The sequence below is a fragment of the Martes martes genome (genome assembly GCF_963455335.1).
Source record: "Martes martes genome assembly, chromosome: 16".
In the NCBI taxonomy this organism is placed as follows: Eukaryota; Metazoa; Chordata; class Mammalia; order Carnivora; family Mustelidae; genus Martes; species Martes martes.
Genome location: NC_137904.1, coordinates 31110285 through 31134202, shown reverse-complemented (window position 1 = coordinate 31134202; position 23918 = coordinate 31110285). Strand labels below are relative to the sequence as shown.

General features: G+C 36.6%; 1 protein-coding gene across 1 annotated transcript in view; it reads left to right on the top strand.

The window, feature by feature from the left end:
- Positions 1-23918, top strand: part of MED13 (mediator complex subunit 13) — a 106106-nt gene that overhangs the window by 74043 nt on the left and 8145 nt on the right. Inside the window, exons 17-27 of the mRNA XM_080826037.1 lie at positions 8217-8378; positions 10730-10953; positions 12673-12862; positions 13823-14285; positions 15509-15728; positions 17102-17293; positions 17489-17712; positions 19567-19709; positions 20206-20364; positions 20479-20664; positions 22573-22721. Of these exons, the coding sequence (XP_080682163.1) occupies positions 8217-8378; positions 10730-10953; positions 12673-12862; positions 13823-14285; positions 15509-15728; positions 17102-17293; positions 17489-17712; positions 19567-19709; positions 20206-20364; positions 20479-20664; positions 22573-22721 (2312 nt within the window). The remainder of the gene's footprint in view (positions 1-8216; positions 8379-10729; positions 10954-12672; positions 12863-13822; positions 14286-15508; positions 15729-17101; positions 17294-17488; positions 17713-19566; positions 19710-20205; positions 20365-20478; positions 20665-22572; positions 22722-23918) is intronic.

Here is a 23918-nt window from a genome sequence, read left to right as displayed (position 1 = left end):
GGTGATATGTTCCATATAATAACTTTTCATTGGTCCATGTGTCATTCGCTAATTTGGTAATTTTTTTGACACATATGCAGAACAGTGTGCTTAGTATTCTAGGCGATATGAAGACACCTGACCCTTAAATTGCTTATGTAGTACTCAGAGAACCGAAACTATAGTTCAGGGTTAAAAGAAGTAAAAACACCCTAAATACCCATTGATGGGAGAATGGATAAATGATTTTGATAGTACAGATAGAATGTTGCATAGTTCTAGACATAAATAAAACTATATAGAACAAACAGGTGAATCTTGATATTGAGAGGAAGGAGAGTAGAAACAAGTCCTAGAAGATTATATATGGCAAGTTATCTTTTTGTAAAGTTTTAAAACAAGCAAAACTAAATATTTTTTAGATGCACATAAAATTCAGGGCAGTGGTTAATTTTTAAAAGCTGAAGGAGGGTTAGGATAGGGAGAAGCGCTAATAAGATTGTTGTGGTGGTGTTCTAGTTCTTGGGCTGTGAGATCATAGTTGTTCATAATGTTGTTATTATTAAAGAAAATTTGTGATGTGGGAGGGCAGTACATGGACCAGTGGTTAATATTTTGTTCATGACATAGTTTGATGATTCATGGAACTCCTTATACTCAAAGACCAGGTTAAAAAAGAAAACAGTATAAATAAATGCCATAGATGTTAAAAAAAAAAAAAGGGCAGGATTGTTTTCAGCCATAGGTAGTAGCTAAGAACATGTGCTGTGGAGGCAGATGGCTTGAGTTTGAAATATGGCTTTATCACTATATACTATGACATTGGGCAAGTTACTTAATCTCTCTGTGCCTCAATTTTCTTAAATTATGTCAGTAGTAATATTTACCCCAGAGGGTGTTGAAATGATCAGTGTTCAGTGTAACAGAGAGAGTGGTGCCTGGCACAAAGTAAGAACTCAAATATTAGCAAGTTGGTAATAGTAAGAGCAGAAACAATTGCATTAGTGGTATTCTTTTTCTATTACTTGTTTTTAAGAACCAACTCATCCTGGAAGTTTTCATCACAAGAAAAATAGTATGTAACTATGTACGGTGATGGATGTTGACTGGACTTAGTGTGGTCATCATTTTGCAATATATACAAATACTGAGTCATTGTGCACCTGAAACTAATGTTATGCTGGTTTTACCTCGATAAAAAATGAACCAGCTTATGCTAATTGTACCTCAAAAAAAAGGACCAACTTCTCTGCCAAATAGAAGACATTGAGCCTCAGCATTTTCTGTGTAACAGTAAACACTGATGTAAACAGGAAACTTTACAGCCATAAGGATAAATTTCATCCTAACAACTTGTATTAAAATAATTCAGAACAGGGTGCCTGGGTGGGCTCAGTTGGTTAAGCAACTGCCTTTGGCTCAGGTCACGATCCTGGAGTCCTGGGATCAAGTCCCACATCAAGTCCCACATCTGGCTCCCTGCTCAGCGGTAGCCTGCTTTGCCGTGCTCCTATCTTCTCTCACTATCTCTGTCAAGCTCTCTCCAATAAATAAATAAATTAAATCTTAAAAAAAAAAAAAAATTCAAGGGACGCCTGGGTATCTCAGTGCCTTTGGCTCAGGTCATGATCTCAGGGTCCTGGGGTTGAGCCCTGCGTTGGGCTCTCTGCTCGGCAGGGAGCCTGCTTCCTCCTCTCTCTCTGCCTACTCCTGATCTCTCTGTCAAATAAATAAATAAAATCTTAAAAAAAAAAAAAGATTTTTTTAATTTATTTATTCGAGAGAGAATGAGAGTGAGAGAGCATGAGAGCGGAAAGGGTCAGCAGGGAGAAGCAGACTCCCTGCGGAGCAGGCAGCCCAGTGTGGGACTCAGTCCTAGGACTCCAGGATCATGACCTGAGCCCAAGGCAGTTGCTTAACCAACTGAGCCACCCAGGTGCCCAGTATGGGAATTTCTTAAAAGAAGACAACAATGAAGTTTGCCACATTGATTCTTTCATGAACAATTTCTCTGTAGTATGAGGTGCTATCTGATAGCATTTTACCCACAGTGGAACTTCTTTCAAAATTGGAGTCAATTCTTTCAAATTCTCCTTCTGCTTTATCAACTAAGTTTATAGATATTCTGAATCCTTTGTTGTCATTTCAGCAGTTCACAGTGTCTTCACTGGAAGTAGATTTCATCTCAGGAATAAGAAGCAACTTACCATCCATTAAATTTTTATCATGAGATTGAAGCAATTCAGTCACACCTATTTCCGATTCTAGTTCTTTCACTATTTCTACCACATTTCCACTGAAATCTTGAATCCCTCAAAATCATCCTTGAGGGTTACAGTCAGCTCCTTCCAAATTTCTGTTACTATTGATATTTTGACCTCTTCCCATGAATCACAAATGTTCCTAAATGGCATCTAGACTAGTGAATCACTTCCAGAAGCTTTTCAATTTACTTTGCCCAAATCCATCAAAGGAATCACTATCTATGGCAGCTATAACATTATGAAATGTATTTCTTAAATAGTAAGACTTGAAAGTTGAAATTGCTCCTTGATCCATGGGATGTAGAATGGGTTAGCAGGCATGAAAACAACATTAATGTCATTGTACATCACCATCAGAGCTCTGGGATGACCAGTGAGCGGTCATATTTTGAGGAGATTGGTCACGTTTAGGGTGGTATGGCCATTGACTGAGCAGTCATATTTTGAAAGGAATCTTTTTTCTGAGCAGTAAATCTCAGCAGTGGACTTAAAATACTCAGTAAATCATGTTGTAAACAGATGTGCTGTCATCTAGGCTTTGCTGTTCGATTTATAGAGCAGGGGCAGAGTAGATTTAGCATAATTCTTAAGGGCCTTAGGATTTTCAAAATGGTAAATGAGCGTTGGCTTCAACATAATGTCGCCGGGTGCATTAGTCCCTAACAAGAGAGATAACATGTCCTTTGAAGCTTTGGAGCTATGCATCAACTTCTCTTCAGCTGTGAAAACCCCTGGATGGTATCTTCTTCCAATAGAATGTTGTTTCATTTCCATTGAAAAGTCTCTTATTTAGTGTAGCTATCTTCATTAATGATCTTAGCTTAATCTTCTGGATAACTTGCTGCAGCTTCTACATCAGCACTTATTGCTTCACTTTGCACTTTGATGTTACAGAGATGTCTTCTTTGCCTAAATATCATGAACCAGCCTCTGCTAGCTTCAGATTTTTCTTCTGCAGTTTCCTCACTTGTCTCAGCCCTCACAGAATTGAAAAAAGGTCTTGCTTTGGATTAGGTTTTGCCTTAAGAAAATGTTCCGTTCTGTCCAGACCATTAAAACTTTCAGGCTGTTTCACTTTTCTTATCATTCATGTATTCACTGGAGTTGCACTTCTGATTTTCTTTGAGAACCTATCCTTTGCATTCACAACTTGACTATTTGGTATAAGGGGCCTAGCTTTCAGCCTGTGTGGGCTTTTAACATAGCTTCCTCACTAAGCTTAATTATTTTTAGCTTTTGATTTAAAGTACAACTCTTTATTCACTTGAACACCAGCAAGGTTTTTATTTGGCCTAATTTCAATATTGTTGTGTCTTGGGGAATAAAGAGGCCCAAGGAGAGGGAGAGGGACATGGGGAATAGCCAGTTATGGAGCAGTCAGAACACACACAGAACAACATTTATTAAGTATGCCATCTTATATGAACATGTTTCGTGGTGTCCCCCAAAATTTACAATAGTGACATCAAAGATCACTAATGGTCGCAGATCACCATAACAAATATAATAATGGGAACTTTGAAATACTGAATTACCAAAATGTGACACAGCGATATTAGAAAAATGTTACTAATGGACCTGCTTATTGCAGGGTTGCCACAAACTATCAGCCCGTAAAAAAAAAAAGGAGTATTTTTGAAACAGAATAAAGCAAGGTATGCCTGTATTCACAGAGTTGTGTAGCCATCACTGTGTAGCCACAGTCAATTTTAGAGCATTTTCATCACCATGAAAAGAAACACCATGCCTCTTAGAGGTCACTCCCTATTCCCTCCAAACCCTCCCTCTCGATGCCAGTCAACTACATTCTCTCCATATAGATTTTTTTTTTAACATTTTACATTAATAGAATCATACACCATATGGTCTTTTATGATTGATTTCTTTTAGTTAGCATTCTCAAAGTTCATCCATGTAGCACGCATTAGTACTTAATTGCTTTTTATTGGCAAATAATAATCTATTGTATTGGGTATACCACACTTTATTCATTCATCTGTTGATGGACATTTCAGTTGTTTCTGCATTTTGGCTGTGATGAATAATGCTGGTGTGCATTTGTGTACAAGTTTTCATGTGAACATATATTTTCATTACCCATAGGTGGACTTGGTGGGCTGTAGAACTCTGATTTACCTTTTGAGGAATTGCCATACTGTTTTCGAAAGCAGCTGTACCATTTTATATTCCCACCAGCCATGTGTGAGGGTTCTGCTTTCTCCACATCTTCATTAACACTTGTCCTATTGTCTTTTTGATTATAGTCATCATAGTGAGTATGAAGTGTCCTCATTGTGGTTGATTTGCATTTCCCTAATGGCTTTTCATGTGCTTATTGTCCATTTGTATATCTTTGGAGAAATGTCTTTTCAGAACCTTTGTCCCATTTTTTAATTAGACTTTTTTGTTTATATCATTGAGTTGTAGGTATGACTTGCAAAGATTTTCTCCTATTCTCTGGGTTGTCTTTTCACTTTCTTGATGGTCTCCTTTGAAGCAGAAAAGTTTTTAATTTTAATGAAGTTCAACACCCTTGTTGCTTGTGCTTTTGGTGTCATTTTTTTTTTTTTTTTGGTGTCATATCTTAAAAGGCTTTTCCTGGGGCGCCTGGGTGACTCAGTGGGTTAAGGCCTCTGCCTTTGGCTTGGGTCGTGGTCTCAGGGTCCTGGGATCGGGCCCCACGTCAGGCTCTCTGTTCGGCGGGGGGCCTGCTTCCTCCTCTCCCTCTGTCTCTCTGCCTGCTTGTGATCTGTCTGTCAAAAAATAAGTAAACAGGGTGCCTGGGTGGCTCAGTGGGTTAAAGCCTCTGCCTTTGGCTCAGGACATGATCCCAGGGTTCTGGGATCAAGCCCCGCTTCGGACTCTCAGCTCAGCAGGGAGCCTGCTTCCTCCTCTCTCTCTCTCTGCCTGCCTCTTTGCCTACTTGTGATCTCTGTCTATCAAATAAATAAATAAAATCTTTAAAAAAAAAATAAACAAATAAATAATAAAAAGGCTTTTCCTAACCTTAAGGAAGTCTTGAATATTTACTCCTGTGTTTTTTTCTAGGAGTTTTATAGTTACAGCACTATTTAGGTGTATAATCCATTCTGAATTAACTTTTGTATTAGGTGTAAGAAGGGGGTCCAGCTTTATTCTTCTGCATGTGGATATCCAGCTGTCTTAGAACCATTTGTTAAAAAAATTATCTTTCCTCATTAAATTGTCTTGACATTTTGTCAAAAATTAATTGACTAAAAAAGAATTAATTGACTATAAATGTGAGATTTCTGGATGTTCAGTTCTGTTCTACTGATCTCTGTGTCTGTGCTTCATGATAAGGATTTTAAAAATATTTACAACCTTTTAATCATTGCTTTCCACCCAGTTTTCAGCTTCATAGAGACATGGCAGCTGTTGCTGTATACAGTTATAATTCTTTTCCATGTCAGTCTCCCCCACAAGATAATAAGATCCTTCAAGATACGAATAAGAGGGGTGCCTGGGTGGCTCAGTGGGTTAAGCCACTGCCTTCAGCTCAGGTCAAGATCTCAGGGTCCTGGGATTGAGCCCCACATCTGGCTCTCTACTCAGCAGGGAGCCTGCTTCTCCCTTTCTCTGCCTGTTTCTCTGCCTACTTGTGATCTCTCTCTCTGTCAAATAAATAAATAAAATCTTTAAAATAAAAAAAAAGATACGAATAAGAATTTATTTACGCAATATTCCCCACAGCTAGAACAATTCCTGGCCCATGGGAGGTCTTCAATAAATATATTTTCTAAAGAAATGAAAAAGTATTTAAGATTCTTTCTGAGTTAAAATCAAAATACAAATTCCTGAGCTAAACCCATGCCAGATTTTCTCATGGTAGCTCTGCATATATGTCCTTATAAAGTTCCCATGTGATTATGATAAATAACCTTACCCAACAGCAACTTTTTCTGGACTTCGTTTTATCTGAATATTCAGATATGAATACACATAATTGTATTTTTTAAAAGATTTTCTTTCTTTATTTGACAGAGATCACAAGTAGACAGAGAGGCAGGCACAGAGGGAGAGAGAGAGGAGGAAGCAGGCTACCCACTGAGCAGAGAACCCGATATGGGGCTTGATCCCAGGACTCGGATTATGACTTGAGCCGAAGGCAGAGGCTTTAACCCACTGAGCCACCCAGGCACCCCCCACATAATTGTATTTTATACTATTTGTGTAAAATATCTTCTACAGATAGTTTTATAACTTGTTTTGGTTTACCAGTCCATTTCAGATAGCTCTGTTGTTAACTTAGTGACTACAAACTCTATTATGTATGAGGCAGGTTACTTTTTTTTTTTAAGAGGGAGAGTGGGGGAGGGGCAAAGGGAGAGGGGTAGAATTTTTTTTTAAAGATTTTATTTACTTCTTGAGAGAGAGAGAGAAGAGGCAGAGGGAGAAGGAAAAGCAGACTCCCCACTGAGCAGGGAGCCCACTGTGGGGCTCCATCCCGGGGCTACAAGATCATGACCTAAGCTGAAGGCAGACACTTAACCAGCTGAGCCACCCAGGTGCCTGGGAAAGAGGGAATCTTAAGCAGGCTCCACTCCCCAGTGCAGAACCCAATGTGGGGCTTGATTTCAGAGCCCTGAGATCATGACCTGCATTGAAATCAAGAGTAGGATCTCAAACCAACTGAGCCATGCAGGTGACCAGCCCTATAGTAGATTATTTAAATGTAATATTGATTAAGCAGTATAGCTAAAATTAAATTACTTAAAATTCTGTACACTATTTAGATCTAGGGAATGAAAGGCAGAAATAATAAATTAGGCAGTAATAATAATGAATTAAAGTTGAGTGATTTAGGGCCATCTGGGTGGCGCAGTCAGGTAAGTGTCCGCCTTTGGCTCAGGTCATGATCCCAAGGTCCTGGGATTGAGCCCCTTGGTCAGATTCCCTGCTCAGCAGGGGAGTCTGCTTCTCCCTCTCCCTCTCCTGGTGTGTTCTCTCTCTCTCTCTCTCGCTCAGTCTCTCAAATTAATAAATAAAATCTTTTTTTAAAAAATTGAATGATTTAAGGTACAAGTGCTCAAACACGTTTAATTGTGCAACTGAATGTACTGGGAGCACGGATTAATTATATCAGTAACATATAGTGATTTTTTTCTTTTTTAAAGCCATTTGACATTTAGGAGTAGCGTCTTTTATACCTATTCTGATAGTTGGTCAGAAATGCAGGTCATAGTGGGGCGCCTGGGTGGCTCAGTGGGTTAAGCCACTGCCTTCAGCTCAGGTCAAGATCTCAGGGTCCTGGGATCGAGCCCCGCATCGGGCTCTCTGTTCAGCGGGGAGCCTGCTTCCCTTCCTCTCTCTCTGCCTACTTGTGATCTCTGTCTGTCAAATAAATAAATAAAATCTTAAAAAAAAAAAAACCAGGTCATAGTAATATAATCTATAAATCTAGGTTTATAAAGTATCTATGGATATTATAACACCTTTTATAGTGTGAGCAAGTTTATGTTATGTACAAGTACTATATTTCAGAATTGTTACAGTCTATTTTGCCCAAATTAAACCTTAATCAGTAATTAAAAACCAGTCTTATCTATCCGATCATTTTACCATAGTGGTGGTTAATAAGGTGCAGTTTATAACTCACTTCAATGTGAGGTAGAGTTCTTTCTGGGAAAATACCTACAAGCACCAAAAATAATGATAACAAATGCAAAAAAGGAACAAATTTATTTGATTAATTTAATTGGTTACTGAGGTAATGAGTGACATTTTCATGGAGAGGAGTTACAGTAACTTTTTTATTATGTCTATTCTACGTAAGTATCTAAAGGAACCATTTCTACAGATCATTTGAAATTGAACCTAATACAGTTCTCTGCACAGGCAGATGCTTAATCTTGATGATTGAAGTTGAACTTTCATGTATTTTGTTATAAATTTTATTTCTTTGTGTTGGCAATAGCAATTCTTACCTTTTTTTTTTTTTTTTAATGGTTGTAGATGTGAGTATGCAGTGCTCGCAGGATATACTTCGAATGCTCCTATCTCTTCAGCCAGTTCTTCAGGATGCTATTCAGAAAAAAAGAACAGTAAGGCCTTGGGGAGTTCAAGGTCCTCTCACTTGGCAACAGTTTCATAAAATGGCTGGCCGAGGCTCTTATGGTAAGTAATTTATTGTAATGTGTATTGACTGATTTTATATCAGCCCTTCATTTTTGTGCCCAACTTGGAATAAGGACATTTGTCTTCCTTAAATATTTTTGTGGCATATGCTTGACTTAAGGCCAGTGTGGTCATTCTTAGCCTTCATTACTTGAACATTTCCAACATTCAACTTACTACGTTCTCCAGCCTCTCTTTAGACAGAACAGCTTCACTTAGATCTATTTTTACAGATCAGATTGACCAGTAAGATTTTATTTGAAGAAAGAATCATACCGCCAAAATTTTTTAAATGAATGAACACTACTTTCATTGTAAATTACCATTTTACAAAGTTGAATGAAGAATGGGGCAAAAAGAAGGGGATAATACTAGTGATGAAAGACCCCAATTCTTCATTAAAAAAAAAAAAAAAAAAGAAAAGTTTGCTGGTTGTAAGAGTAGCAAAGGAATACTCTAAATATGGTACACAATAGAGGGGTGCCTGGCTGGCTCAGCTGCTGGAGCATGTGGCTCTTGATCTCAGGGTTGTGAGTTTAAGCTCCATATTGGGTATAGAGATTACTTAAATAAGAAATCTTTAAAATATATGTATATGGTACACAGATTTATGGTCATCAGTCCAGGCAAAGAACATTCAAAATACTTGAACTATCTGTTGAAGATTCTCTCTGAAAGGTGGGAGCTTTTAAAAATATATTTGGGAGGTGCTTGGGTGGCTCAGTCAGTTAAGCATCTGCCTTCAGGTCATGTCATGATTCCAGGGTTCTCAGGTTGAACCCTGCAGTTGGGCTGCTTGCTCAGCAGGGAACTCTGTTTCTCTCTCTCCCTCTGCCTCTCCCCCGTGCTTGTGCTCCCTCTCTTGCTCTCCCTCTTCCCCCGCCCCCCCCCAAAATATATATATATATGGAATAATAGTTTTTTTTTTAATAATAGGTTTTAACATTGAAATTGTTGACTTCCAATGCATGCATGGTTTTAGATTGTATTATGTACAGAAGTAGTAGATTTGTTCATATTTTCATTTTCCTCCTTTTATTAACGGCTAAATAATGATCATTAAAAGCTTGACATTTAGTGAAAAATGCAGGTTAATTATATTTTTACATTCTTTTAAAAACCAAATAGTGTACACACACACACGCATGCGCGTGCACAGTTCTGCACCTTACTGACCAGTACATACAGAGCTATCTTTCTTTATTTTTAATGGGTTCATGTATTGCATTGTTCTTTACATGTGGTATTATTTTACCAGTCCACTGTTTATGGACATACGTAATTGTTTCTGTCATTGCCATCACAACTGTTTTTCTGTAATGCACAAGTTTCTGGCTTAAAGATTGTGTGGTTTTTTTTTGTTGTTGTTGTTGTTTAATGTTGCTAAATTCTCTCTATATACCAATTTAAACTCCCTCCAGCAAAATGCCTGTTCTGCAAACCCTTGCTGAGTAGATGGGTGAAAATGGTGGTTTTATTATAGCTTGAGAAATAACAGTACAGACCCTAAGAGTAGGTTTCCTGGCCTCTAATGCCATGTCTTTCATTTCTTGTGTGATTCTGGACGAGTTACTTAACTTCTTCATTCCAGTTTTCTAAAATGAGTTTAATATTAGTATCTGCCGTATATGGTTTTGTGAGGGTTAAATGAGTTAGTATGTGTAAAGTTAGCATGTGTAAAGATCTTTCAACAGTATCTAGCACATAGTAAATGTTACAATTTTTCACCATTAATTATTTTAAATTGCTTTCTCTTAATGAGATTGAGCAGTTTTTTATGTGTAAGGTATTTCTATTTCTGTAAACTTAGTTCATATCCTTTACCCATTTTTCTGTTAGGTTGCTGATCATTTTCTTAGGGATTTATATGTTCCCTTTATATGGTAAGGAATTTAACCTTTTGTCATATGCATTACAAATCTTTTTTCCAATTTGTTGTTAATCATTTGGCTCTTTTATAATATTCTTTTATGCCAAATTTTAAAATTTATATAGTCAGATTGATTAGCTTTTAGATGGACAGGTTTTATGTTATGCATAGAAAGGCTTTCCCCAGTCCAAATTTATAAAAAATAAAATATAACTCCCCTCCCATGTTTTCTATTGTACTTCTAACTTTTCATCTGAATTAATTTTTCTTAAAATTAAATGATGGTATAGGTCATATGTTTCCTAAAGACCATTTAGCAAATTCCTAACTGTGGAAAAGTCTCAGACATTGATTGGCTTTAGATATTTTTGTCTTTAATCAAATATTTTTGCTAATGATTTCAGTAACTTTGACATTTAAATAAAAGGAAGACATGTGACTGCTTTAAAATATTTTCTTAAAATATGTTTTTCTTATTTAGGAACTGATGAATCCCCAGAACCACTGCCAATCCCTACGTTTTTGTTGGGTTATGATTATGATTTTCTGGTGCTTTCTCCATTTGCGCTCCCTTATTGGGAGAGACTTATGCTGGAACCGTATGGATCTCAAAGAGATATAGCCTATGTTGTATTATGTCCAGAAAATGAAGCCTTGTTAAATGGAGCCAAAAGCTTTTTTAGAGACCTCACTGCAATATATGAGGTAGGTGTTTAAAAAGAGGTAGCATTCCGGGGAGGGAGTCTGCTTCTCCCTCTTCCTCTGCCCCTCCCGCTGTCTCTTGAGCACATGAGTACGCTCTTGCTCTCTCTTAAATAAATTAAAAACTTTAAAAAAAAAATAAAAAGAGGTAGCATTTAAAACCATAATGTGTATATTTATATACAAATACTGGGCAGTTCAGGGGCGCCTGGGTGGCTCAGTGGTTTAAGCCTCTGCCTTCGGCTCCGGTCAAAGGCAGATCCCAGCATCCTGGGATCGAGCCCCACATCGGGCTCTCTGCTCAGCGGGGAGCCTGCTTCCTTCTCTCTCTCTGCCTGCCTCTCTGCCTACTTGTGATCTGTCTGTCAGATAAGTAAATAAAAAATCCTGAAAAAAACAAAACAAAACAAAAAAAACAAAAAAAACAAATACTGGACGTGATTCTGGACGTGATTCTCTAGGACCTCAGGTGCTGACACTAGGCCTCACTTTCATAAAGTAAAGCTGTGCTTGGGTTCTCTATGAGCTATATCATTTCTGAAATTCTTGACTGATCTTTTAAATTCTTAGCTGATGTTATAATACTGATGTTGTATCCATCACTGAGTGCAATGATTACAAATTTTAAGTGCTTCAGGACATAAAGTCTTAACTTCATTATATTTTCCTTTCCCCGTAAATGCTTAGAAATCCAGTCTTTAAAATTTAATTTCTTCTACAGTCTGAGTTGTTAGTTTGTGCTGGTTTAGCTCCTTATAAATATTCTCCTTAATTACAAGGTATCTGCCTGTAGATTTGGGAAATAAATATTTCCTAAAGAGTGTTACTTGGAACTACTAGTTCTGCAAAATCTTTCCAGAAAAAATTCCATAATTAAACAGGCTTGGGGAAACATGTCTTACATTACTAAGAGATTCGGTATTCATCCTGGATTATTAAAGCCTTTGAAAGTTTTTGTTGTTGTTGTTCCTTTTTCTTAAGCCTTTGAAAGTCTTAACAGTAAAGAAATCCCCTATCTAAGGGTGTCTAGCTGGCTCAGTTGGTGGAACTTGTGACTCTTGATCTCAGGGTTGTGAGGTCAAGCCTCACCTTGGGTGTGGAGCCTACTTTAAAAAAAAAAGAAAAAAAAATCCTCTGTCTAAATTTTCTTGATTTAGTATTACAAACTTATTTGATATAATAAACATTCTTATAATAAACATCAGTGGCCTACAGAATTAGAGAGTGAGCTGACAAATACATAGTATATTCATAGAACAATTTTTATTTTGATTTGACTTGGATATGTGTGCATTTTTTTGCTCACTTAGATCTGAATTCTGTAAGTTTTCATTGTTCATACCACATGGTCCTTGTGCCATTATTATTTAGGTGTTGTATTTCATTGGAGATAGTTTAATTTTGAAAAAAAAAATTTAATGGATTTCTAATGTAAAAAAGAAAAAGATGGACCATTTCACGTGATATTTTTATCTCAAATGTTAATTATAAATTGTAAGGCTTAGTTTAAGTAGCTTAAATGCCTGGGACATCTGTCTGCCTTAGTTGGTAGAGCATGCTACTCTTGATCTCGGGGTTGTGAGTTCAAGTCCCATATCGGGTATAGAGATTACTTAGAAATATAGCTTTTAAAAATACATAACTTAAATGCTTTATTTTATAATGCATACTCAGATACTATAATAAATTCACTAATTCTGCTTTCTGTATGTATATCTGTAGTCCTGTCGATTAGGTCAACACAGACCTATTTCTCGACTGTTGACGGATGGAATCATGAGAGTTGGATCTACTGCATCAAAGAAACTATCAGAAAAGTTGGTAGCAGAATGGTTTTCTCAGGCAGCTGATGGTAACAATGAAGCATTTTCTAAACTCAAGCTTTATGCACAAGTCTGCAGATACGACCTAGGTATTGAATTTGTATTTTTTTTATAAAACCAGTGGTCGCAAAATATGGCCCAGTGTATCTGCTGTTTTTGTAAATGAAATTTTATTGGAATCCAGCCCTGCTCACTTATTTACATATTCTCTGTGGCTGCTTTTGTGCTATAAGATTAGAGCTGAATAGTTGAGACAGACTGTGTGACCCACAAAACCTAAAATATTTACTGTCTGACGGTTGACAGGAAAAGTTTGCTGATCCTAAAATAGGGATCCCATCAGGTAAGAAGAAATTGTGGGTATAAATAATTATACTTCTGTAGGATCTGATGAATTTGTGTTTTTAATTAAGCTTATTAACATTAAAATTTTTGATTTCTTAATGGGTTAGAGATGAAATAACTTGTAGTTACTTCTGCAGCATTAAGAAACAGTTCTTTGTTGGAACTAAGAAAATGACAACTATTTAAGACTTGCTTTTAACACCCTTGAATTAACATTGAATTAAATATTGATGGACTTTAGTAGACTTAATCCAAAGAAACACAGAACCAAAATATTGACTCTCCTTAGGCATCTCTATAATATGAACCCCATGATAACATTTTTCATTTTATATCTAGTTAACTCTCAGTTTAGGCCATATTTATAAAACTTGTGATTTAGGAACCTTTGAATTGTTTGATAAAAATTTGCTAGATATTATTTTCATTCAACTAATTATGTCTAGTAAATATAATTTTGTTATACTTTCATGGGACCTGTTTATTTTGTATGAAAATGCTATTTACTTTTTCAATTCCATTTAAAATTTGTTTCTTCAGTTTCTGGGCAAAATAAGAAGCTTGTATCTGCTACCTTGTTAGCATGCAACTAAGGGAGGGTAATTACCAAAAAGCATTAACTAGATTATTATTCATATAGTAGAATGAAAAAAGAACCAATCTTAATAAAGAATTAAATATCCTGCCTGTTTTGTTATCTTTAGGTCCTTATCTTGCTTCCCAGCCTTTGGACAGCTCTCTACTTTCCCAACCAAATTTAGTTGCCCCTACAAGTCAGTCTTTGATTACTCCACCTCAGATGACAAGTACTGGAAATGCTAATACTCCATCTGCCACCCTAGCATCTGCAGCAAGTAGTACTATGACAATGACATCAGGGGTTACCATGTCTTCTTCAGTTGCCACAGCTAATTCAACTTTGACCACAACTTCAACTTCATCTTCATCATCCTCCAACTTGAATAGTGGAGTATCATCAAATAAACTACCTTCATTTCCACCCTTTGGCAGTATAAACAGTAGTGCTACAGGATCCATGTCTACACAAGCAAGTACAGTTCAGAATGGCCAGCTAGGAGGGCAACAGTCATCAGCTCTACAAACAGCTGGGATTTCTGGAGAATCACCTTCACTTCCCACTCAGCCTCATCCTGATGTGTCTGAAAGGTACCTTTGAATATACTATTCTTTGCAGAAATGTAAATATATTATGCTTCTTTCTGTCTGAGGTAATCCTTGTGAATGAACATGGAGAGTTTTTTGACCTTGTCCTTGAAAAATTTTAGTTTTTGTTTTATAATTAATTATTTTAGTTTTTGTAATGTTGATTATTTTATCTTTATAATGTAGACTCTTCATAAAGTCTTTAGTATAGAATCCTAAAATCTCATCATGGTTATTAGGACCTTGAAAACCATTTAGTTCAACTATACTGTGATGTTTGAATATGTTCTGTGACATGACTGTTAAGTAAATTTTCCTTTGCAAATCACTACTTTGATTTAGAAGTCACTACTGAACCAGTCTGTTCAGAGCTTATTAAGAACCATACAGAGATTTGAATCTCAGCTCTGCTATTTACTGGCTATGTGACTTTAGGAAAGTTGTCTGACTTTCTGAGCATTTTATCTGTAAAATGGGAGCAGTAGGACAGTAATGTACACTAAGTGCTCTATACATTGTTTTCAAACACGTGTGATGATTGCCGCTCTTTATTCCTTTTATGATGAAGGTATTGAGTAAGCTTCCTTTTTGACTTATAGGTTAGGTTAACATGAGCTTGGTAATATCTTTCAGCTATCCAGATGCATTTTGCTCAAAGTTAAACTTATTTATGTGAGTAAAAACAAACTATTAATTTACCCAGATTGATGCATTCATCTTGAACATCTAAATAGATTTGGAGTTTAAAAAAATCATATCACCATCCAGGAATGAAGCTTGTGCATTATTAAAGTTATGAAGTGTGAAATGAATGTGTATAGGCTATTAATGTAATAGATCATTGACTAAGTCTGAAAACCTGGTTTTTTTCTGGTCTAGCTCTGCCTTGTGATTTAGCAGCTGAGTTAACCTATCTTTGTCTCAGTTTTATCGCTTAAGCACTAAGCTTTCTAGTGTTTCTGGGTATTCTGTGGTTTTTGAAATTCTATCCCCCTTTTTAATACAAGCCCTCTTAACATAAGGGTATTTGTATACCATGAAATTGTGTGTACAATGTTTACTATTCTATTTGGAGAGAAAGAGATGTCCCCAATTTTTAGAGAAGGTCTCTGACACCCCCCACCAGAAAAAGAGGGGAGGTTATTAAGAACCTGCTTTTTGATATCACCTCAGAAAGTAATGGTACAACTTTTCTCCTAACTGTATATTTCTACCTTAAATTTTAGCACAATGGATCGGGATAAAGTGGGTATCCCCACAGATGGTGATTCACATGCAATCACTTATCCACCTGCAATTGTTGTTTATATAATTGATCCTTTTACCTATGAAAATAAAGATGAGAGCACTAATTCTTCTAATGTATGGACTTTGGGGCTACTTCGATGCTTTCTGGAAATGGTCCAGACTCTTCCTCCTCATATTAAAAATACTGTTTCTGTACAGGTAAGAATGATCACCTTTGCAAGTTGAATTTATATAAAACAGTTTGATGTAGACAGAAGTTTCGGAAATACTAATTAGTATCAAAGTTTTTTTTTTTTAAAGCCAGGTTTTGTTATATTTCACTTTAAGAGATATTATAATAGAATCTTTAGGGATTTTATAAAAGATAAACATAGGGGTGCCTAGGTGGCTCAGTCGTTAAGTGTCTGCCTTTGGCTCAGGCCATGATCCCAGGGTCCTGGAATCAAGCCCCACATTGGGCTCCCTGCTTCTCCCTCTCCCACCGCCCCCTGTTTATGTTCCCTCTCTCCTCTCTCAGTCTGTCTCTCTCTCTCTGTCAAATAAATAAAATCTTAAAAAAAACCAAAAAACTTAACAATCATACCACAATAATAATGGAAAATAAAAAGATTGCATTTAAGTACATTAAATATTTCTCTTGTGTTATTTTTATAAACCAGTTTTTAAATTCATAAGCTTAAATAGAAGACCAGAGCATGGATCTATATAAACTAAAGTTCTAAATAAGATAGATTGCAAGTAAAAGTAGAAAGTAATGATATTAGGGTGCTAGGGTCGGTCAGTTGGTTAAGCTTGTGGCTCTTGATCTTAGCTCATGTCTTGATCTCAGGGTCATGAGTTCAAGCCCTGCATTGGGCTCCGGGCTGGGAAGCTCAGTTGGTTAAGTGCCTTATTCTTTTTTTTTTTTAAGATTTTTACTTATTTGTTTGACAGACAGAGATCACAAGTAGGCAGAGAGGCAGGCAGAGAGAGAGGGAAGCAGGCTCCCCGCTGAGCAGAGAGCCTGATATGGGGCTCAATCCCAGGACCCTGAGATCATGACCTGAGCCGAAGGCAGAGGCTTAAGCCACTGAGCCACCCAGGTGCCCCTAAGTGCCTTATTCTTGATTGCAGGAGTTCAGATTATGTTCTCAGGATCCTGGGATTGAGCTCCTTGTCGGGCTCTGCTCAGTAGGGCATCTACCTGAGGATTCTCTCTCCCTCTGCCCTTCCTGCCACTCACACGTGCTCTCGTGCACTTTCAAAATAAACAACTCTTTTTAAAAATAAAAAAAGAAAAATTAATGATATTAACTTACTTGCAGAGATTCTGAATTATTTCTTTACAGACTCTAGTAGGACTAATCAATGGCAATATTAATTAAGTGCCATGTGGAAATTTTAAAAGGTTTTTACATAAACTGTTAGTAAAATTGATTATTAAAAACCTATATAATAAGAAAATTCTTTAGAATATAGTTTTAATTACATTTAAATTTTACAGTAAACGTTTTTAGAGTTTTAGACCCATGATTCTTTTTATTTTTGTTTTTGGAAGTTTAACCTTTGTAATATTTGCCTATAATTCTTAGATTGTTCCTTGTCAGTACCTGTTGCAACCTGTGAAACACGAAGATAGACAAATCTATACCCAGCATTTAAAATCCCTGGCTTTTTCGGCCTTTACCCAGTGTCGGAGACCACTTCCAACATCAACCAACGTGAAAACATTGACTGGCTTTGGTCCAGGTTTAGCCATGGAGACTGCTCTTAAGAGTCCTGATGTAAGTGTGTTTTCCATGACTAGTTATTGAATGACTATACATTTTTCTGATTTTATACAAAACGAAGTGCAGTTCTCTGTTTAGTTCTCATTTTCCAGTTATCTTATAATTGGGTAGAGATAATATATCACATTTTTAATAAAATATTTTTTATGATTGTGTAGTACCATAGTACCTTAATTTTTTGTTTTACAGAGACCAGAGTGTATTCGACTTTATACACCACCTTTTATTCTGGCACCAGTGAAGGATAAACAGACAGAGCTAGGAGAAACATTTGGAGAAGCTGGACAGAAATACAATGTTCTTTTCGTGGGCTACTGTTTATCACATGATCAAAGATGGATTCTTGCATCTTGTACAGATCTATATGGAGAACTTTTAGAAACTTGTATCATTAACATCGATGTCCCAAATAGGTACCTCTGTTTCCTTAAGTGTATCACTGTATCATCCATTTAAAGAAATTCTCTGACACACACAGTGTTTCATTTTTAATGAATAGAAAACTGTTTGGAGGGTCATGTACATTAAGTTTTTAGATTGTGGGTGCTTTTTACTTTTTGGGATGGTGAATATATTGTATAATTAGAAGTAGAAATAATTGTGAGTGATCTTTATTACACAGACAAAAGAGATTAAAGTCTCTAAATTCTATGTAATGAAGTTTGAGGCAATAATTTCAGCCTAAGAAATTTTAACGAATGGAATGAGAGAGCCCTCTTCATTTAAAAAAGAGCGTCTTATAGCATTTACTTCTCTTAAGTGCCATCTGAAATACAGTCCTGAATTAATTGAGTTAACCTCCTTTACTAAAATTGTTGACTGAAAATGTTCCTTTTAAATGTTGGAATGTTTTCTGAAAATGGTGGCCTTGTTTTTAGAATTCTTGGTGGTAACTAGCTGTAATACACAGTTATTTATGAGGGCTGTAAAAAATCACAACAGGTAAGCCTCATATTAACTTATAACCTATAACTTACATTAACTTATAACTTAAAATCTAATAGACATTTCTAGTAATGTGTTTCAAGGGTAGTGAAACTGAAAGGCAAATTCATGAAGTAATGTTCAATTTTGAGGTTTGGTTCCAGCCCTTATGTTTTTATTATATAAAGATCAGTTTCTTTAAGTTCAGAAATTAATTATATGCAGAAATGTTTAATGAATATTAGGTTGTAGTGGTGCTGAAGAAGTAGAATAGAGAAACATTAATTTTATATTATTGGTTATAAAGATTTATAATAAATAAAATTTATTGACCATAATAATAACTCTGATAAACCTTAGAGAAATACTTCATACCTTATTTCCTTGAAACAATTTTGATTTTTTAAAATGCTCATTAAGTGAATTTTGGAAATATTACACTTATCTATGAAGGGTGAGAAAGAGTAGAGAACGAATAAATCACCTTTCTAATACAAAGACAGTATTGCCATTTTACTGAAAGTAGAAGTGAGGTAATGGTTAAAAGGTCCAACTCCAGAGTTGTGATGACATGGGTTCAAATCCCAGCTCTTCTGTTTACTGGGTATGTGATCTTGAGAAAATCAGGTTAGCTAGCTGAGCTTCAGCTTGCTTCTCTGTAAAACTGGTTGAATAATTTTATCTGCTTCATAGGGTTTGTTAGGCTGAAATGAGGTATTACATGTAAATTGACTGGGCATAATGCTTGCTACGTATTAAGTACTCAGTAAATCATAGTTACCATTGTTAAGCCACAGAGTGCTTAGGTCATGTATTTGCCTAATAAAGGACATGCATGCAGAAAACACAGCAGTGTTGTTTGGTCTGAGAAGTATAGTATTTGTTTAATATTCTTTAATTTAAAGTATAGAGCAAGGGTTGGCACAACATAACCTGTGGGCCAAATCTGGCTACACAAATTTGTTTAAGTATTATGTATATCTGCCTTCATGCTATAGAGCAGAATTTTTTTTACAACAGAATCTTGATGGCCTGGAAAGTTTACTGTATTGGCCCTTTAGGGAAAAAGTTTGCCAGTCTCTGGTGTAGAACTGTGTTTCTGATGAATTTCAGTGGTTCATGGACAATTTTTCTTTTTAAGTTAAGAATCTGTTTTAGTGTGTATTATGAAAAACACATAGTAGCATGCAAAACCTATGGTTTTATGTATATTCTTGCTTAGGACTTAAATAAAAAGTGTCAAGCATTAAAATTAAGGGACTAGTTTTGCACCAAATTTGAGCTCTTTTAAAATGTTCTCATATGAATTTTAAAATACTCAATTATCTATTTACTTACAACAGGGCTCGTCGGAAAAAAGGATCTGCTAGGAGGTTTGGTCTACAGAAGCTTTGGGAGTGGTGCTTAGGACTTGTACAAATGAGTTCATTACCGTGGAGAGTTGTAATTGGCCGCTTAGGAAGGATTGGTCATGGAGAACTGAAAGGTAAGGTTGTGCTTCGATTGTCAAGTATTTCAACTTCTGTTTTATGTTACTTAATACACCATCATACTACATCTAGATATATGTACTGAATAAAATGCAGAGGTTATAAAAACTAGTTTTTTGTTTTCAAAGAGGAATCACATGTGTCTAGGTCACAAATGGCCTAATTCCAATTTTAAAAGGACATTTTACTATATTTTGACTTTAATACCAGTGTTATTACTACTGTTCTTATTTATTGTCTTCCATTTTTCCTCTTTCTGCTTATTACTCAGCTCATCCCCTGTTTAACAGATACTAATTGATGTTGATACATTAAATTTGGGGGATAAAGGATATTGAGTAACATCAGCAAGAAGAGATTTTTGGCTTGATGAGTACTCCTTTATGAGGAATTGACTAACTTTAAAACGACTGTGTTTTAACTTGGGTTTTAGAGGGGCTTAACAATGCTGTTACTTTTGATATATTTTTTTTTTACTGTTGATACCCACAGATTGGAGCAGCTTGCTGAGTCGTCGAAACTTGCAGTCTCTAAGTAAAAGGCTCAAAGACATGTGTAGAATGTGTGGTATATCTGCTGCAGACTCTCCCAGCATTCTCAGTGCTTGTTTGGTCGCAATGGAACCCCAAGGCTCTTTTGTTATTATGCCAGGTAGCTATCCTTAGTTTATGTCAGATTTAATTCTTCATGTGCTTGTGTTCCTAGTATTATGTAAAGTTGATTCTTTTTTTATTGAAAGAAAAAATAAATTCTCTTTATTTTCAGATTCTGTGTCAACTGGTTCCGTATTTGGAAGAAGCACCACTCTAAACATGCAGACATCTCAGCTAAGTACCCCACAGGATACATCATGTACTCATATACTTGTGTTCCCTACTTCTGCTTCTGTGCAAGTAGCTTCAGCTACTTATACCACTGAAAATTTGGACTTAGCTTTTAATCCCAACAATGGTAGGTGAATTGTTCTTTAAAGGTTTGCAAATATGAAATAAGTCTTGATGCTTGTGGCTGATTTTAGGCTGAAGAGTGCCTCCCCAATCCTATCCTTGTCCGGTAAATGTTTCGGAAACCTATGAATGTTAACCTTAGATGACCAAAAAAGACTTTGCATATGTGATTAAGTTAAAGATTTTGAGATGGAGAGGTTATCCTGGGTTATGCAGGTGGGCACTACATGCAATCACATGTATCCTTATAAAGGGAAGTAAAGGGAAATTTGATGATGCACAAAAGAGGAGAAAGTCACGTGATGGAAATGGAGGGAAGAAAAGTCAGAGAAATGATGCTTGCTGCTGACTTTGAAGATGGAGGAAGGGACCATGAGCCAAGGAATGCAAGGAATGTAGTGCTAAATGCTGGAAAAGAGAAGAAAACAGATTTCCCCTGGAGCCTCCAGGAAGAACATAGGCCTCCTGGTTCCTGATTTTGACCTAATGACCAGTACTTTGATTTCAGCCCAGTAAAACTGATTTTGGACTTTTGAACCCCAGAACTGTAAAAGAATGAAGGTGTGTTGTTTTGAGTCCAAAACTTTGTGATAATTGGTTAAAAAGACAATAGGAAACTAATACAACCATTCTTCTACCTTATTGATATTGGAACTAGTGCTGTGAATTATCTCATAAATATTTACTTATTTTAAAAGGCAACAGTTGATTGTAAAATGCACAGGTTTTTGTCTGTGCTGCTTGCTACCTGTGCATAGACCATAGACTTCGCAGCACATTTTATATTCCTTTCTAAATTGATTTGCCATATTTATATAAACTGCCATGGTAGGGAATAACTCTTACAGATAAATTTACAGATTACATTTTATTAGAAGAGAAAATAAATGGTATTCCATTGTTGTTCTGAGGTACCTTAGAAAATGGTACATGACACCTGGGTGGCTCAGTCATTTGAGCGTCGCTCTCTTAATTTCAGCTCAGATCGTGATCTCAGGGTCCTGGGATCCAGCCCCATGTCAGGCTCTGTGCTCAGCACGGAGTCTGCTTGAGTTTCTGTCCCTCTGCTACTCCCCCCACTCTCTCTTTCAAATAAATAAATCTCAAAAAAAAAAAAAATCACAAGGAATATTTATTTTCTTCTTTCAGTGTGTTATACAATAACTTGAATATATTTTACATAATAGTTAGACTATTGTGCATAGTCCCACTTCAAGTACATTTTCATTTCTAGCATATTACGTTTGTTTTGTATTCATTTAATGTTGCTGCTGTAGCAAATTGATGCATGTTTAGTAGCTTTAAACATCACATGTTTATTATGTTACAGTTCTGGAGATCAAAAGTTTAAAATCAGTCTTAACTGGGCTAAAGTCAGTGTGTCTGCAAGGTTGGTTCTTTCTGGAAGCGCTAAGGAAGAATCTGTTTCTTTGCCTTTGCTAACTTCTAGAGACCACCTGCACCTCTTGCTCATGGACCCTTCTTCCATCCTCAGCAGCAGCAGTGTAGCATCATCACATCTCCATCACTGACTCTAACCCTACTGCCTCCCTCTTATTAGGACCCCTGTGATTACATTGGACCCACCTGGATAATCCAGAATAATCTCCCCATCTCAAGATCCTTAGCTTGATCACATCTGCAGAGTTCTTTATGGTAACATATTCACACATTCCTGGGATTAGGATGTGGACATCTTGGGGGGGAGGGCATTATTCACACTACCACATGTTTGTTTATAATGTATAATTGTTTGTATGGCTCTTAAAACAATACCTGGCACATGGTAGACATTCAGTAGATGTTAATTAAATTAACCCATTTTGGTTAAAATTCATTAATTTATTTTAACCCTCCTATATGACCGCGAGATGTGAAAAATGGAGGATTTATTTTTCTTTCTCCTATGTAGATGGAGCAGATGGAATGGGTATCTTTGATTTGTTAGACACAGGAGATGATCTTGATCCTGATATCATTAATATTCTTCCTGCATCTCCAACGGGGTCTCCTGTACATTCTCCAGGATCTCATTACCCCCATGGAGGTGATGCTGGCAAGGTAACCCTGTTACAAAAGTTTAGTTAGTCTAACTGTCATTCATTAACTTATTAATGGATTGATACATGAGCTCAAACAGTATTTTTTCCTTGGAAATTAGTGAGAAGTGAGATTAATAGTACATTCTTGCACTTCTGTCTTACAGATATTACTTTGAATTGTGCATTATAAAGAGAGTCTCTTAAGGTTCTTCTGTCCCTGACTTTGTTTTCTAGACTACTTAGCTTTAGTACTGCTTTTGTAGTTTTCCTGCCACTTTACCATACCTTCTAATCAGGTAGAGGATCAGATTATCTGCAAATTAGTATATTCTCTAAGAGGTACCATTCATATCAGGGCTTTTTTGGAGGAATGTAATAGAAATACTGATTTTCGGGGCGCCTGGGTGGCTCAGTGGGTTAAGCCTCTGCCTTCGGCTCAGGTCATGATCTCAGAGCCCTGGGATTGAGCCCCGCATCAGGGTCTCTGCTCAGCAGGGAGCCTCCTTCTCCTTCTCTCTCTGCCTGCCTCTCTGCCTACTTGTGATCTCTGTCTGTCAAATAAATAAATAAAATCTTTAAAAAAGAAAAAAGAAATACTGATTTTCTCCTAAGAACAGAAGAAACACTGACCATCTTCCTACTTTCCTCTATGTTAATTTTCAACATTTGGGAAGCAAGCTGCCTTGTCCTTCTATTGGAACTCAAAACTAATGGGGCTTCATTTGAATAACATCTTTATTTGAGTGAAATTATATATAGTGGTTATTTGATTGTTATAGAACACACATGTTTAGAACCTGCCCTTTTAAAATAAGGATCTTGGGGCGCCTGGGTGGCTCAGTGGGTTGGGCCGCTGCCTTCGGCTCAGGTCATGATCCCGGGGTCCTGGGATCGAGTCCCGCGTCGGGCTCTCTGCTCAGCGGGAAGCCTGCTTCCTCCTCTCTCTCTCTGCCTGCCTCTCTGCCTACTTGTGATCTCTGTCAAATAAATAAATAAATAAAATCTTTAAAAAAAAAAAATAAATAAAATAAGGATCTTTCTCCAGTTTTACTTGGATCCTTTCCTTCCCCCTTTTTTTTAAACCTGGACAGAAGTGAGATTATTGTAGTGCCTGGTTGGGTCAGCTGGTAAAGTATGCAACTCTTGATTTGGGGGTATTAAATTTGAGCCCCACGTTGGGTGTAGAGATGACATAAAAATTTAAAAAACAAAACAC